Source organism: Pygoscelis adeliae, unplaced genomic scaffold, assembly GCF_000699105.1.
Source record: "Pygoscelis adeliae isolate BGI_AS28 unplaced genomic scaffold, ASM69910v1 Scaffold112, whole genome shotgun sequence".
Lineage (NCBI taxonomy): Eukaryota > Metazoa > Chordata > Aves > Sphenisciformes > Spheniscidae > Pygoscelis > Pygoscelis adeliae.
Genome location: NW_008824232.1, coordinates 640,995 through 654,715, shown reverse-complemented (window position 1 = coordinate 654,715; position 13,721 = coordinate 640,995). Strand labels below are relative to the sequence as shown.

The 13,721-nt window shown below is 46.0% G+C and overlaps 1 protein-coding gene across 1 annotated transcript in view; it reads right to left on the bottom strand.

Moving 5' to 3' along the window:
- The window catches only part of ASIC2 (acid-sensing (proton-gated) ion channel 2), a 514,796-nt gene extending 501,778 nt beyond the window's left edge, over positions 1 to 13,018 (bottom strand). Inside the window, exon 1 of the mRNA XM_009334888.1 lies at positions 12,455 to 13,018. Within this exon, the coding sequence (XP_009333163.1) occupies positions 12,455 to 13,018 (564 nt within the window). The remainder of the gene's footprint in view (positions 1 to 12,454) is intronic.
- Positions 13,019 to 13,721: the final 703 nt, after the last annotated feature.

Sequence of the window (13,721 nt, the reverse complement as noted above, 5' to 3'; positions counted from 1 at the left end):
CATAAACCACCTAGCACCATGAGGCTCTGGTCCCCCCCAAATCCTCTCTGTCCCTGTAGCCCATACTGTATATACAGCACTGTATTCCAAAGCCATGCCTCGATAATAAACCAGCACGAGCATCTCTGACTTTCTGGGCAACACGGTGGTTAAAAAATCAGGATGCAGCACCTGTGCTCCCAGCAGGAACTGCAGTGACAGCCCAGCAGATCGATTCATGCGTATATAGGTAGACATATGCGTGTGCATGTTCAACGGCTCACACATTCAGCAGAAGAGAACAATTCAGCAAATGCAAGGGGGGAAATGAATGCCTTACATAATCTGTGAAAAACCAAATCCACTATAAAACAAGTTGTTCTTGAAACAGAAGAATTAATGAAGCTTGTTTTCCTAAAGATGAAGATATTTTGTTTTCTAACCTCTCCCTGCTCCCTCCCAGGTCCCTTAGGATTCCCACCAGGCAAAAGCAGAATAAGCCAGGAGCAGCTAACATCCACATCCATGTACCTACCTTCACACGCACACAGATCTACCTCTGGGTTGTTTCTCCATATCCCATGGGCAGCACAGCCCTATGCATACTGATTTTTTTCTTCATTGTGCTGTCTGTACTGTCAGAAAAGAGTAAGCTGTCTTGTTATTGCCAGGCTGCTTTTGAAGAAAGTGGGGCACATATATTTCTTGGACAGCTGGCTGCTGTCAGACAAAATGTATAGTACCATCATTGATCCTGCTTTTCCTTGGTGGACTTGAGTTTGCATCTCTCCCAGCTGCCAGTTTTCATGAAACTTGTAGAAACCAAATGTTTTAGAGACTTCTCCTGCTCTCTTTCAAATGGAGGCAAAATTGCTGAAACCTTCTATTATCGGGAAATAAGGCTAAAACTGAACCATCCCCAGAAAGCTCAGAGGATAGTCTATCAGGAAACATCTTGTTCTGAAACCTGCCCTTTGAAAGAGGGGACTCGTTTGAAAGCAGAGTCTGAAATCCCCCTCTTCAGGGAAAGCCAGGTATGAGTATATAACTCAGGGTTCACTCTTATAACATCAGGTGATACCAGGTTTTGCCCCAAAACCCATGTAAAATAGAGCCTGGGGTGCACCTGGCCTGCAAGTGCAAAATGTAGAGACTCCACGTGGTGGAAAGTTCCCCAGCTCTGGGTGACTTTTTCCATTACTTAATTCAGAACTAGCTGAAACTCAGAACATCCACTTAACAAGACTTCCCAGGGCTTCAAGATTTTATTTTGCTCTGAGATTTTTTTTAAAATTAATTCCATGGAAAATAGAAATGCTTTAAGACAAAAAGCTTTCATTTTTCTCAAGGGAAGTCTCATCCCAGTCAGTGTAACTTTAGGAAAGCAATTTTTTGCATTCAGAAAGCATTTTCTGATGGAAAGCTTTCAATGGTAGTGTTCAGACCAATTCCAGGCTCATCAATCCGTGTTTCAAAAACCCATGCTTGCTTCTGATCTGAATTTTTTTTTCTTGGAGCCAACCCCAGGGCTCTGCTTCTTCATGCCATAAACACAGTTTTCTCCCATTTCTCTCACCTTTCCTCTTCCTCTGTTGCTCTCCCCTATTCCTTTTTCCCACCTCATTTAACCTGCCACTTCACACCCTGCACAGCACCTCAAGATACACAACACAGATTGAGAACAAGGAGCTGGGAGCCACGGCTCAACCTGACATGACGCGCCAACAGAAGCAGAGATGTAACACAAGTTTCTGAACACTAACATACCCAGCAGAGAAACAGTTTTTAGAAACTTCAGAGTCCTATAGGCACGATAGGAGACCCTTGCACATTCTTCTAGTATCGTGCATGGACACCATAGAAAAATCCTTTCCCTCTTGATCTGTTTTTCCCTGACAAGATGCAGATGTACGGAGACATCATCATAGGACTGACCTCTAAGGGTCTTTTTGTACCTCCAAGTGATAATGAGAAGAGAATGATTTTTCCAGGGATGGATACAATTGTGGGGGCTAACAGCATGATCTCGCTCTCATTAATGTCTTTAGGAGGCAAACTCCACTGGGGTTCAATAGAAATAGGATTGGTTTGTCAGCCTGGGACTCGCTTTTTCCCACAGCTCATCCTTAACAGCCATCTGTACCATTGCATCTTCGCACTCACGGCATCCCTCTGCTGTCATTTGTGTCCCTGTAATTACATGCACCCTACAAGGAACTCGTTGCAGTTGGTGTAGAGCAGCAAACAGTACTCATGTTAATTCAACTGCAATCCATTGTCATTGCCTTGACAGAAACAAATTCATTTGTTATTCATGTGGATGTCGCATGTATTTCAGGAGATGCTCCATCATAATTTAGCATTAGTTAATGGCCACTTAGAGTGTTCCTGGAGCATCTGTAGAAAGGATGGTGGCTGTGGGATTCATTACCAGGGTGGAGTACAAAAAAAGCAGTTCAACCAACAAGTATGAAGCTTAACATCTCACAGAGCAACTCCTTCTCTTAACGAGGGCATGATATCCACACCCTGTCTGGTCATGCTACTCATGAAAACTGGTTCAATTTTTACGTAAAGATTGGTTTAGATGGGAATATTGTTTGAGAATCTACCACAGCAGCAGTTTTCACAAAACCTTTTGGGAAAACACTTTGTTTCTTTTCATTAAAAAAAGGAAGAATCCCCAAACATTAAATGCTTCAAAGAAAAAAATTAATATATCAGGACTGTGTGACTGCTGTAACCAGGCATCACCTCCCTAGCAAAAGAGGAGACACCATGTTACATTCCGGGAGATATAATCCAACCAGTGTGCCCAGAGAAAAATGGGAGTATGATGAACTGAAACTGCAGTTTCCAGCAGACTTCACAGTAACATTTCTGGCTCATATTTTCAGTGAAAAACCAAGAAACTCGGTGGCAAAAAATTCTGTTCTAATCCAAGGCCCCCCCTCAAATAAATCATCCCCTTCCAGGTGGCTTAGAGTCCCTCCCATCTCCCAAAAACATAATGCTATCACACATTTCAGGTCAAGCTGAAGCATCTCTGATATCCCTGTTCAACTCTCACAGGTTTCTCCATCACTGGAAAACTGCTGATGAGTTAACAGCGCTACTGACGCTGCCGTTTCATGCATAGTAGGCAAAGATGGATCACACGTGCTGCTCTTCCAAAGCGTAGCAGGTGGCGATGGGAGAAATACAGAGGCTTTAATGGATGTCTTTATATATACCATCCATTTTAGTGCCAGGGAGCAGTGGACTGTGGTGTTGAAAGTTTAGCTAATTAAGGGTTAAGCTTACATTAATTCCTCCCACTGGTCATTAACTCTCCACTGCAATTAATTTAGTCCTTTATTGTCCTGCCTATAGCATACTGTGATGATGTTTTCTTGCCTGCCATTGAGCGATCCCACATGACAATTATACTCTCCTCTCTGCTGTATCAGGGCTTCAGCTCATCATTTTCTACTTGAAGTGGGGGAAGTAAGTCACTCGTCACGGTGGCAGAGATTTGAGCCCTTAAATTATCCTGCTCACAGTACATGCAGTTAAGTCACCAGAGAGCATTTGCTTGGGTTTATTTATTCTCTTCTCCTGGCCTAAGATTAATTTCCCTCAAACGTTCAGGAGAACAAACAGTTTGAATCACTGTTATGAGATTCAGCCCCATAAAGTGAAGTCCTTGTGTGACTGTCCTCCACTACATGAGTGTGGGATTTCAGAAAGCTTGGAAAGAATATAGATGAAACATGAAACAAGAAAATGTCTAAATGGGTTGTTTTTACTTTCTTCCTCCAATAATGACAAAACATTTAAAAAGGCAAATACATTTTTAATTCTTTTGATTTCATGCCCATCTTTATATTACATTCATTTATATATCACTCTTCAACATCATTGAAACAGCATCATGAAGATTCATAAAGCAGCTAAAACTTCATCCCACTAAAATTTTTGGCCCTCAACCTGTTTTGTTTTGTTTTGTTTTGTTTTTTTCAGATATGAAAGGAGGACAGACTCAGAACTATTGATTTCCCTCAGGACAAACTCCATTTCTCAACAAACTCACACTGGAAGTGAGATCTGAACAACCTTTGTACTGACTGAAAGGGAAGCCCAAAGGCTTGGCGTGAAGCTCCCACCACTTGGGCAGAGCCTGGAATCACCTTCTCATGCAAGGTCAAACTGATCTGAAGAAGCACCTGATGAGCAGATTGAGTTTAGCTCAGTCTTTCTCACTTCTGATTTTCTTTTCCAATTCCAGTCTCTGAGGAAATCACAGCGCAGAACTGGCTCATCTGACAGGAGCGGACAACTGAGCAGCTTCTATTACACGTGAAAAAGCCCTGATGGCCAAGGTTCCCCTGTGATGGGCTCCTCTCTGGAAATCTAACCAAGTGCAGACTAAACCTCCTTTCATCTCTATCACCCTGAGCAAATATATGTGCATTTTCCATTACCGTCCATTACTGTTCACTTCTTCATGCTCCCTGACTTAACACATAGGCTAAATCCTTTCTTCAACAGCAACAACAACAACAAATGATCAAAACAATTCAGCTTTTCTTCAAATAATGGAATGTGCTTCAGTTGTAAATATTCATGGCTGGATGGAAATTGTTTCTTGATGGGCCCTGAGCATACTGATGTCAATCTGTTTAAATGACTCACAGTCTCTTTTACCTCCAAGGGGCAATTTTTTTTTTTCTGGTGGTCTCATAGATAATCCATGGCAGATGGGAGTCAGACATGTCCACCTCATCTAGCTCGTTTTCCATCTTAGTCTATTGAGCTTGTGATCCCTAAGAGGTTTCCTTACAGCTACTTGCAGGTCTGGAAATCCCGATGAGCTTTTAGAAGACCATTCAGGTTATGCTCATCCCTCAGTAAAGGGAATACATTTAAAGCTTTTTTTTCTTAACCTCTCAGCAGATTCAGGTGGCAAAACATGAACTGTGGCTATATTGTGGCTATATATAGCTGCTGACTTTTGCAACCTGCAAATATAGCCACAGTTCATGTTTTCCTTCCTCTAGAAGACCTGCATTCTGCCCCCTCCCAGCTCTCTCATAGCTGTGCTTATCTTGTAGGCAAGAAAGTTCTTCATGGATCTGTTTTTCCAAAGAGCTCTTCCTATGGAAATCTGCGTGAAGGGTCACATCAGCCCAGTAGGAAAAATACATTCTATATCTTTTGAGTATTATATACAGCTGGTATAGCTGTGGCAGCAACACATCCATCCGGCACCCTGCTTGGGCCTACCTTATCATGGTATCTGAGCAATATATTGCCTTTTATTGCCTGCACCGTGACCATGCATCCCCCCTGACAGCCAAATAATGCGTAGCTCATCTGCACCGGCCAAGCTGAGACTGGCTGGCACTCTAGGTATAAATTCCTTTAACAAATGCTTTTGTGAAGGATTGGAGAAGGGACTCACAGACGCCGGGCTCTGCCAGAGGAGATGGAGATGCCTCAGGTGACCTCGCTGTCCCTGCTGCTGTGCAGCCGGCTACGCTCCTCAGGAGCTGCGAGGCACATTTTCTCCATGAAGAGGAGCTGAATGATGGATTTGAGGGGTTTTTTCAGGGAATCTCCACTGTCTCTTCCTAAAGCAAACTGGGACGGTTGCAGGAGATAGAAGACACCAGGGGCTTGCTCAGAGAACCTGTGACAGGTTAATTATGGAATCCGAGCTGTGAATGCCTCAGATGCTCAATGCAGACAGTTGTCAATAACTGCGTGTTTTAGGCCAATTTATTTCCTTAGGTCAGTAATGTGAACTCGGACTTGTACACAAGGCTCGTAGAGGGGAAGGTAACCATCTTCCAAAACTTGCTTTCATTTTTCATGCTTTCATTGAAGACTGAGAATGAATTGAGCATGAAAAAATGAGACTCCCAAAAAACAGCAAAAGGAGATAAGACCCAGCAGATATGCACCTGCTTTTTATTATAGAATCATAAAATAATTTGGGTTGGAAGGGACCTCAAGACGCTACCCAGGCCATCACTGAAGTCAGACCTGTTTTCTCCTTTAATCAAGTGAGAACTCCTCCTGTTTCACTTTATGACCACTGGTTTCAATTTGTGCCCGTTGCTTCCATGGGGATCATGGACACTGAACCATAGTGGTCAGGACCTTGCAAGGATTGTTTAGAGTAAACCCACAGAGTGGTTTACAGCAGTCACATTGTGTTTTTTCACATGGCATCACTGTACTTGGTCAGATAAGCACAAAGATTCTGCAAGAGGGAACATCTGGGAGGTTATTTATTTGTCAGGAAGTCTCCAAGGGGCACTTGCATGAGGTGTATGGAAGAAGGTCAGGACAAGCGATGTTGTTCCAATTTACCTCTCCAGATGGAAACCATGCTTTTTTTTATAAGTTCCTGGCCTTCACTTACACTTTTGGGCATGACTAGATTTAAGTCTGGTTCATGTAGAAAGAGCACAAGTACATTCAAATGCTTCCCATGGTTTCACCCTTCATCCCCTGCGGACAGCGAGCTGTACCCAGGAGACCTCTGTCCAAGACCAGTTGTCAGGGAGACCCTGTGAGATGAAATGTGTTAATCACAGAGAGCCACGGGCTAAGGAAACACCAGGACATGGTGGCTGAAAGACATTTATCATCCTTGTTCTCTGTTTTTTACAACCTTGCCTCTCCACAGCTTTCCAGCACTTTAGTTCTCAGCGTCTCTGTGGGAGAAAGGCTATTTCCCCCCATTTTGCAGGTAGGAGAGCTGGGGTGCAAGAAGCCGGATTCAGAGATATTTCCAATGCAAAGGAAAGCCCCATACAATTCCCAGGAAAATTCTGATAAAGCCTTGCAGCCCTCAAACATCTCCTCTGTCCTTGCAACTCTAATGACATCCTTCTTGCTCAGCATTTCTTCCTCATCTCAAGGGTGGTGTTTGCATTTTACTCCAGCTCCAGATGCTGTTTTGAGTGCAAATCCCTCAGCAGGTGTGGTATGGATGGGGGGACAGAGGAGCTTTCACTTGGCCTCCTGATGAATAACTGTGATGAATGGGAATCACTTAGAAGACAAGGGTGGTTCTTGCTCGCCCTCAAACGAAGCGGTGCACGGCATAAGCGAAGGCCACGGGCAAGGGAAGGCTGAGCCCACAGCTGGCTCTTACGCACAGAAGTGTTTTGTCTTTCCTCCTCCAGGGCCCCCCCTGTGCTTCATCTCCCTTTGCACTCACAACCCTCTGATCTCCAGCTGTCTCTGATACTTTGGCTGTACTCATTTCTGAGATATCTCAAATCTTTAGATGATTTCCCAACTCAAACCCCTAGCAAGGGAGGGGAGTGTGCCTGGTAAGAAATCGCTCAAACCAGAACAAAACACAGACCTTTTAAAAGAAAATTAAGGAAGAGTTTACCACCGTGCTGCTCAGGTCTTGAGTCAGACCACTGTCTCAAGCATGGATCACCCACATCCCAAGTAAATGACCTACAGCCACACTTCCGAATTTTCTGTCCTAGGGGAGTTGTTTCATCCATAGAATCATAGAATCATTTAGGTTGGAAAAGACCCTTAAGATCATCGAGTCCAACCAGTGTGAATACTTTCAGTATTAAAGGACTTAAAATTGGGTTTGCCATGAAAAGACCCCACTGAGGTTCTACAGCTTTCTCTTCGTTAGATTTTAACTCCAGTAACGCTTCAAAACCCGGGAAGCTTTTTTCATGAACAGAGGTTCATCACAACTGGCATCCTCCCATGAAACATTCTGGTGAATTTTAAAGCATTATCCTACCATTTTGTAATAAATAAAGGAAATACAAACCCCATCAGCTCCATGGGGAAGCACTACCGCACTCATTTTGCAGCTAAATGCTTAAAGGACAGAGAAACTTAGTCCAGGCAGATGCTGGGTAGAATGCGGGTCTGCATTTCTCAAGGGTATGGTTTGCACATCAGCCAGATACATGACCCAGGAGCAATCCACCTCATTTTAGACACCCAGCGGAGACACCGACAACAGCAACATGATAACCCTGCGCTCCCTCCTGTGCCCATGCCCATGCCCCGAAACTCAACAGCCTGTGCAAACTCAAGATGTTGTAATGCAGACTGGGAAGGCTGCACAAAGATTTGGTCTTTTAGTGCAAGAGCTATCTATTTGTGTAAAAGGCATCATAGAATTGCAGATCTCATTATGGCATCTCAGATTCTGGAGCAAACTTTGGAAAAAATGATTTTCCAGAAAAATTGTTAAATAGAAAGAATTCATGTCTTTCCAAATCAAGCAGCCACCATCCTGATTTTTTTTCTTGAGGAAAGTGGAAGTTATATAATAGGAGCTGAGAATGGACTAATTAGTCTAAAAAGCAAAAGCTATTTACTAAACACTGGCCTCATGGGCGCACTAGAAAGAATGGGAGAAAAAATGTGCATGGAGAAAGATTGTCAGAAACTTGCATCTCGGAATAGAAATATTCACATGAGATAATCTCCATTATGTGGACACTGGCTGTCAGTAAGAATGTGTATTGAAAATAAATTAGTTATATCCTTCAATTGTCATGGCCACTGAAAATAAATAGACATCCAGCAACAAAGGCATAGCAGGCACAAGCTAAGTTATTGTGTTACCTCTGAAATGAATTGGATGTGCAAGGAAGCACACGTTACACATTCCATTTAGCAAATGACCTGACTGAAAAACATGCTCACACACCAGAACACACATCCACTGCCATTGTCTGAATATGTCTGGCAGGGCTCGGCTGCTGGGGCTAATTTTCGCAGCAAGGTGGGACTGAGACAGCCGGTTCCCCCTGCTGCTCATGTTCTCAGTACCTACAACCAGGTCATCCCATCAGTCATTCTGCATTTGCCCCATGGGCTGAAAGGGTTTTCACAGGCTTTTCTCCCCTGTTGCCCAATGCATTTGCTGTGCCACACACAAAAATCTCCTGCAAGGCTCCCCTGCCATTGCTCAGTTCATCCCGTGCTGGAACAGCAAAGGACCACGAGCCACGCCACAGGCCCAGGAAAGAGACTTTGCTCCAGCACACCCACAGAGATACCCAGAAAATCACAGCAGTGTGTCTAGGGCTGATGAGCCACAGCTTTACCACGCTCAGCAGCAGTAGGATGAGAAGACCTTAATGTCACGTTGAACAGCATGAGAACAGCTCCTCCAGAAAAATGCCATCTGCGAGGTCATTTTCAACTGAGACCTCCTGGAAGGAGCAATGCAGAAAAAAAGGAGGGGATTTCCTCGGCTGCTGCCGTTATCAGGCTTCCCTCCTCCAAATACTCTAAGGGAATGGGTTCGCTAAAGTGCGTTTTGCCGATTTTCTATTCTTCATTGCTTTGCCTACAGCAGAGGTCTGCATTATCTTATCTGCTGCTCAGTGCATTGCAATGCCAGCTCAGGAATCAGCACATATTCTGCTAAGACCTTTCTGTTCCCTTTGGATGTATCTCTGCAGAAAAGCTTAGGGGACTCACGCCTCTGAGCAGACCGTAATAGGTGGAAACGTTGTCTGAGAGGCATTAAACATTATCCTGGGGAGAAGGAACAGAGTGTAAGGAAAGCACAGCTCAAATCCCGTTAATAAAGCAGTAACAGAGAATTGAAACAGGGAAGTGGAGGAGGAAGGAGGGTAAAGTCACGTTTTCAAAGTGCCAAGACACTGCCATTCCAGCTTCTGCTTTCCCACGTGGCAAAAGCAACATGTGCTTTATTCAGGGGACACACTGCACACGACACCCCCCCACACACACCATGCATCAAAAGGGGCGGCTGACCAGCTGGCAATACTGCACTAATTTCTTTAGCAGGACCTTATTGCAGAGTTAACTGCTTTGATGCAGCCTCCTACTGCAAAACGCCTGCCTCTTCTGCTCCCAGATGCATGAATTTGAGGAGTATAGAAGAAGAGCCGGAGTTCTTCACCATGATGACGTATTACAAAACTGCTCTGGGATTTGCACCCTCTGTTTCCTGGCACGAAAGAAATCAGGCTTCAGTGATGATGCTTCTCCTCTTTTTCCAACTGGTAATGCAGCAGAATGGATGGGCTGTCACAGAGCCTATATGCAGTTGCAACAGGTCGTTGGTGATTAAATGCAAAATTCATCTAGGACATGAGGTTCTGATTCAGCCCGGAGGCAGTTCAAAGATCTTTACAGCATGCTCCCTGTGGAAAGACCTACTCAGCTTTCAAGCAGACACTTTTTGCTGCCTTTTATCTCTGAGAGGTAAAGTCTGGAAGGAAAATGGGATTGTTGTGTCCCTTTTGAGTGCTGCTCCCTGGATTTCCATAACCGGGGGGATTACCTGGAGTCAGTGAGACTGAAGCACCTGCCTCTGTTAGAAAGGCACAGCAGGCAATGCTGGGAAGATGTTGTCTTCTGGATCATCTAGGAGCTGCTTTGCAGAATGGACTGAAGTATTTCACTGCCCTGTTTCTGAATCTCTACGGTAATTTGACAAGGACAAGCACTGTCAGTCTGTAATACCCTATCTGTTTCTAGCTGGCCCTAACCTGTTTTAGCACAGCAAGGATTTATTCGGCAGACAGGGAACATTTAGTCTTTCTGGAAACTACTGTATCCCCCATGGCATTGTTTCAGAAGCAGCTACCCTGAAAAACTAAATGGCCAGGGAGACCCCACCATGTCCCAGGGAGGCTGCTAAGAGCTCCTGTCTTATCTGAGAACAGGACCTGCTTTTTCAAGTCCTGCAGATATTTTGAATGTGCTGTTTGCTTGCTGGCTTTGAGGCTTTTGCTTTTGGCGTTTATTGCATTATTGGGAAGCCCACAGGCAGAATACCTCCCTCTCCTCACACCCTCGCTATGGTTAGGGGAGGTCTGTCCATCCTGTTGGGATCTGTCCTCACTCCCTAACTCCTCTGTCCCCTGGACTTTTGCATCTGTTTCTCCTTTTCTATCCCATTCTCCAGACTTAGTCACACATGGCTTTTCTTTAGCAAGCTCTTCTCCTAGTGACTTTCTTGATACCTTCCCATGACTTGCATGACCCAACCTCTGCTCAGACCTGCCCAAGGAGCAGAAGCAAAGCAGCAGTTTGCCTGGATATCCAGTTTGAAATGGGCAAGGCATCAGGGTTATGCACAGGCAATAACTGAGGCATAAAATTATATGTTCCTGCTCAGACGTTTAAAGAGAGCACAGTCCAGGTGATGGAAATTACTTTGTAGCATGAGTCAGTTGGACTCATTTGCTGGGAGATCCAAAAGCAGCAGAGACAGAAAATATTCCCTTCTCCTAAAAACAGACAAAGATCCTGCTGACAAACCAGACCGTCACAAAACCTGTTATGGCACCTGCCTGTCTGCAGGACATATAGTAGTGAGCAGAACAAGCAGCATCACTCCCAGAGAAACAACCAGCTGAAAGCTGTAGTGTTACCGACTTCAGGATTACCAAACCCCGCAACTGGCTGAATTGGTGTGAAGGGACTGGCCAGCGTGGCCTGAGATCAAAGTACAACTTAGCTCAGTCCCAGCCCGCACACCCACGTCTCTGCCAGGGCATGACTCAAACCACCAGCCTAGGGGGAGCGGACCCCTCTGCAGCCCCTTGCCCAGCCCAGCACCCTCACCTGCCCCAGCAGCACGGGGGCATCAATTCTTCCAGGCAACTGACTTTTTATTTTTATTTTAAGCTGATACTTTTTGCCGGCCAAACTACCCGGGCCAGCCTGCACTGCCATCAGGGTGTCGTCCAGAAGCTGTAAACTGAGCAGCATCTGCTTCCTTCAGGATCCTCAGGCTACCTGGCTTGCTCCACCTCCCCGCCAGCCTAAGAGCAGACTGGGCTCAGAGCAGAGCCTGATTTCTTTTCCTCATCTTCTTTTTTTTTACCCCCTTCTCTCTAACACAGCACCAGGAAGGGACCCAGCTGCTGCCCACACTGCACAGCAAACTAGGATTTATGAGCCAAGACCACCAGGAACAAGTCGAAAAATTTCCCCTTCCAAGATTTCAGCAAGGCTACAAACACCTGGGGAAATACAACTAGCTAATGGACATCACTCAGACCATCCCCACATGCCTGCCTTTCTTGCTGGCCTCTTTCCAGCCCTCTCTACTTTCTTCGGCTGGCTAACATTCACTGGCCATAGCAAGAGACCCCCAAGCCCCCTCTGATGCTCAGCAGGACCCATCTGACGCCCTGGTCTGACACCAGGCAGCCACCTGAGAGCCGTGGGCCTTATGCAGGATGGAGGCTGGACCTGCTGCAAGCCCCTTGCAGGGCTGGCTCCACGTAACCCCCCATTAGGACTCCAGCAAACAAACTTCAACTCAACAGGCTGCCTCCTCCTCCTCCTCTGTTGTGCCAGAGCCCAGCAGACACCATTCGCTCATCGTACCATGCCCACACAGGTTGGCCAGTGACCTCCAATGCTGTCCTGGTCCTGCAACACCACCACCGTCTGCACACCCAGAGAAGAGAAAAGCAGAGTGTCTGCTCATACTCACAGTTTTGAAGTCCTCATGGTTGCACTCTTGGCCTTTGAATTTGCAGTACAGCATCATATCCTTCAGGTCGTGGCCAACCCGCGCCAGGAACTCCTGCATGTTGAAAACTTTTGGTTTATACTGCTTAAAGTTGGCCTTTTCTTGGAGGATGGCTAAGACAGCTGGGTCAGCCAGGTGAGGGTTGGGGATCTGCAGGTTGACGTCAAGCAGAGCCAGGAGCTCCCCAGCGTGGTACAGGTCGTTGGTAGTGAGCCGGGAAAAGCGAAACTCGTTGAGGTTACAGATGGTGACAGCAGGGAAGACCAGGCTGTTTGCCACGACCTCATCCACTTTGGTTACATGCTGGTAGGAGAAGTAGAAAGCCACCCGGTCTGAACTCTCAACCAGGAGGAGACCCAGAGAGCCCACAAAGGCCAAGGTCCAGAGCAGGCGACGGATGGTCACTGGCCCGTAGACAAAGACATGACGGATCCCGTGGAGCGTGGAGGTGTTGGCAAAAATCTGGATGCTGGAGGGCTGCAGGCTGCCCATGCTGCCCTCGCTGGTGCTGTCCTTCAGATCCATCAGGGATAGTTAGTTAAATCCTGGCACTGCTTTTTGGGTCAGTCTGTAGCTGGAACTGGGATCCGGATCTCTCCCCTCCCCTCTCGAAAGTAATTAAACCCTTTTAGGTGTTGGAGACAGAAGGAGAGTCTCAGGCCAGCTGCTGCGAGTTTATCCCACAAGCTCAGCAGTAGCTTCGTAGGGGTAAATATTTATATAAAATCCATTTAAACTCTCGCTCTTGATTTCTTCGGTGCGATAAGAAGGGCTGGTTTTATTTAGGGAGACACCAAGGTGATGTGGAAGAGATGTGGGTGGGCAGCGAAAGCTGAGCCAATGGAAATAAAGTCCTCCCCCTACACACACACACAAGCAAACACACACGCGCCGAACAGAGATGAGATTAAGCGAGAGAGCAAGCTTAAAACAAGTCGAGGCAGCTCGCAGCCTGTTAACCAGTGCGTAAAGCCAAGGATGCCGCTTTCCACAGCTGATGTCTTGCAGAGCAGTGGGGCTTTCAGACCGATCGGGTGATGTTCCCTGCGCTCCGGGGATGTGAGCTGCTGGATTCAGGCATCTCTCCTCCTCCCCACCCCTCCATTTTGGGCAGGGCTCCAAGGAATACCACCCCAAAAACCCACCCTGTGCTGCCGGTGTTATTTCCGAGGGCTTCTCTCAGGGGAAGGTGGGCAGCTAATTAAGCAGGAGAAGTACAAGAGGAAAA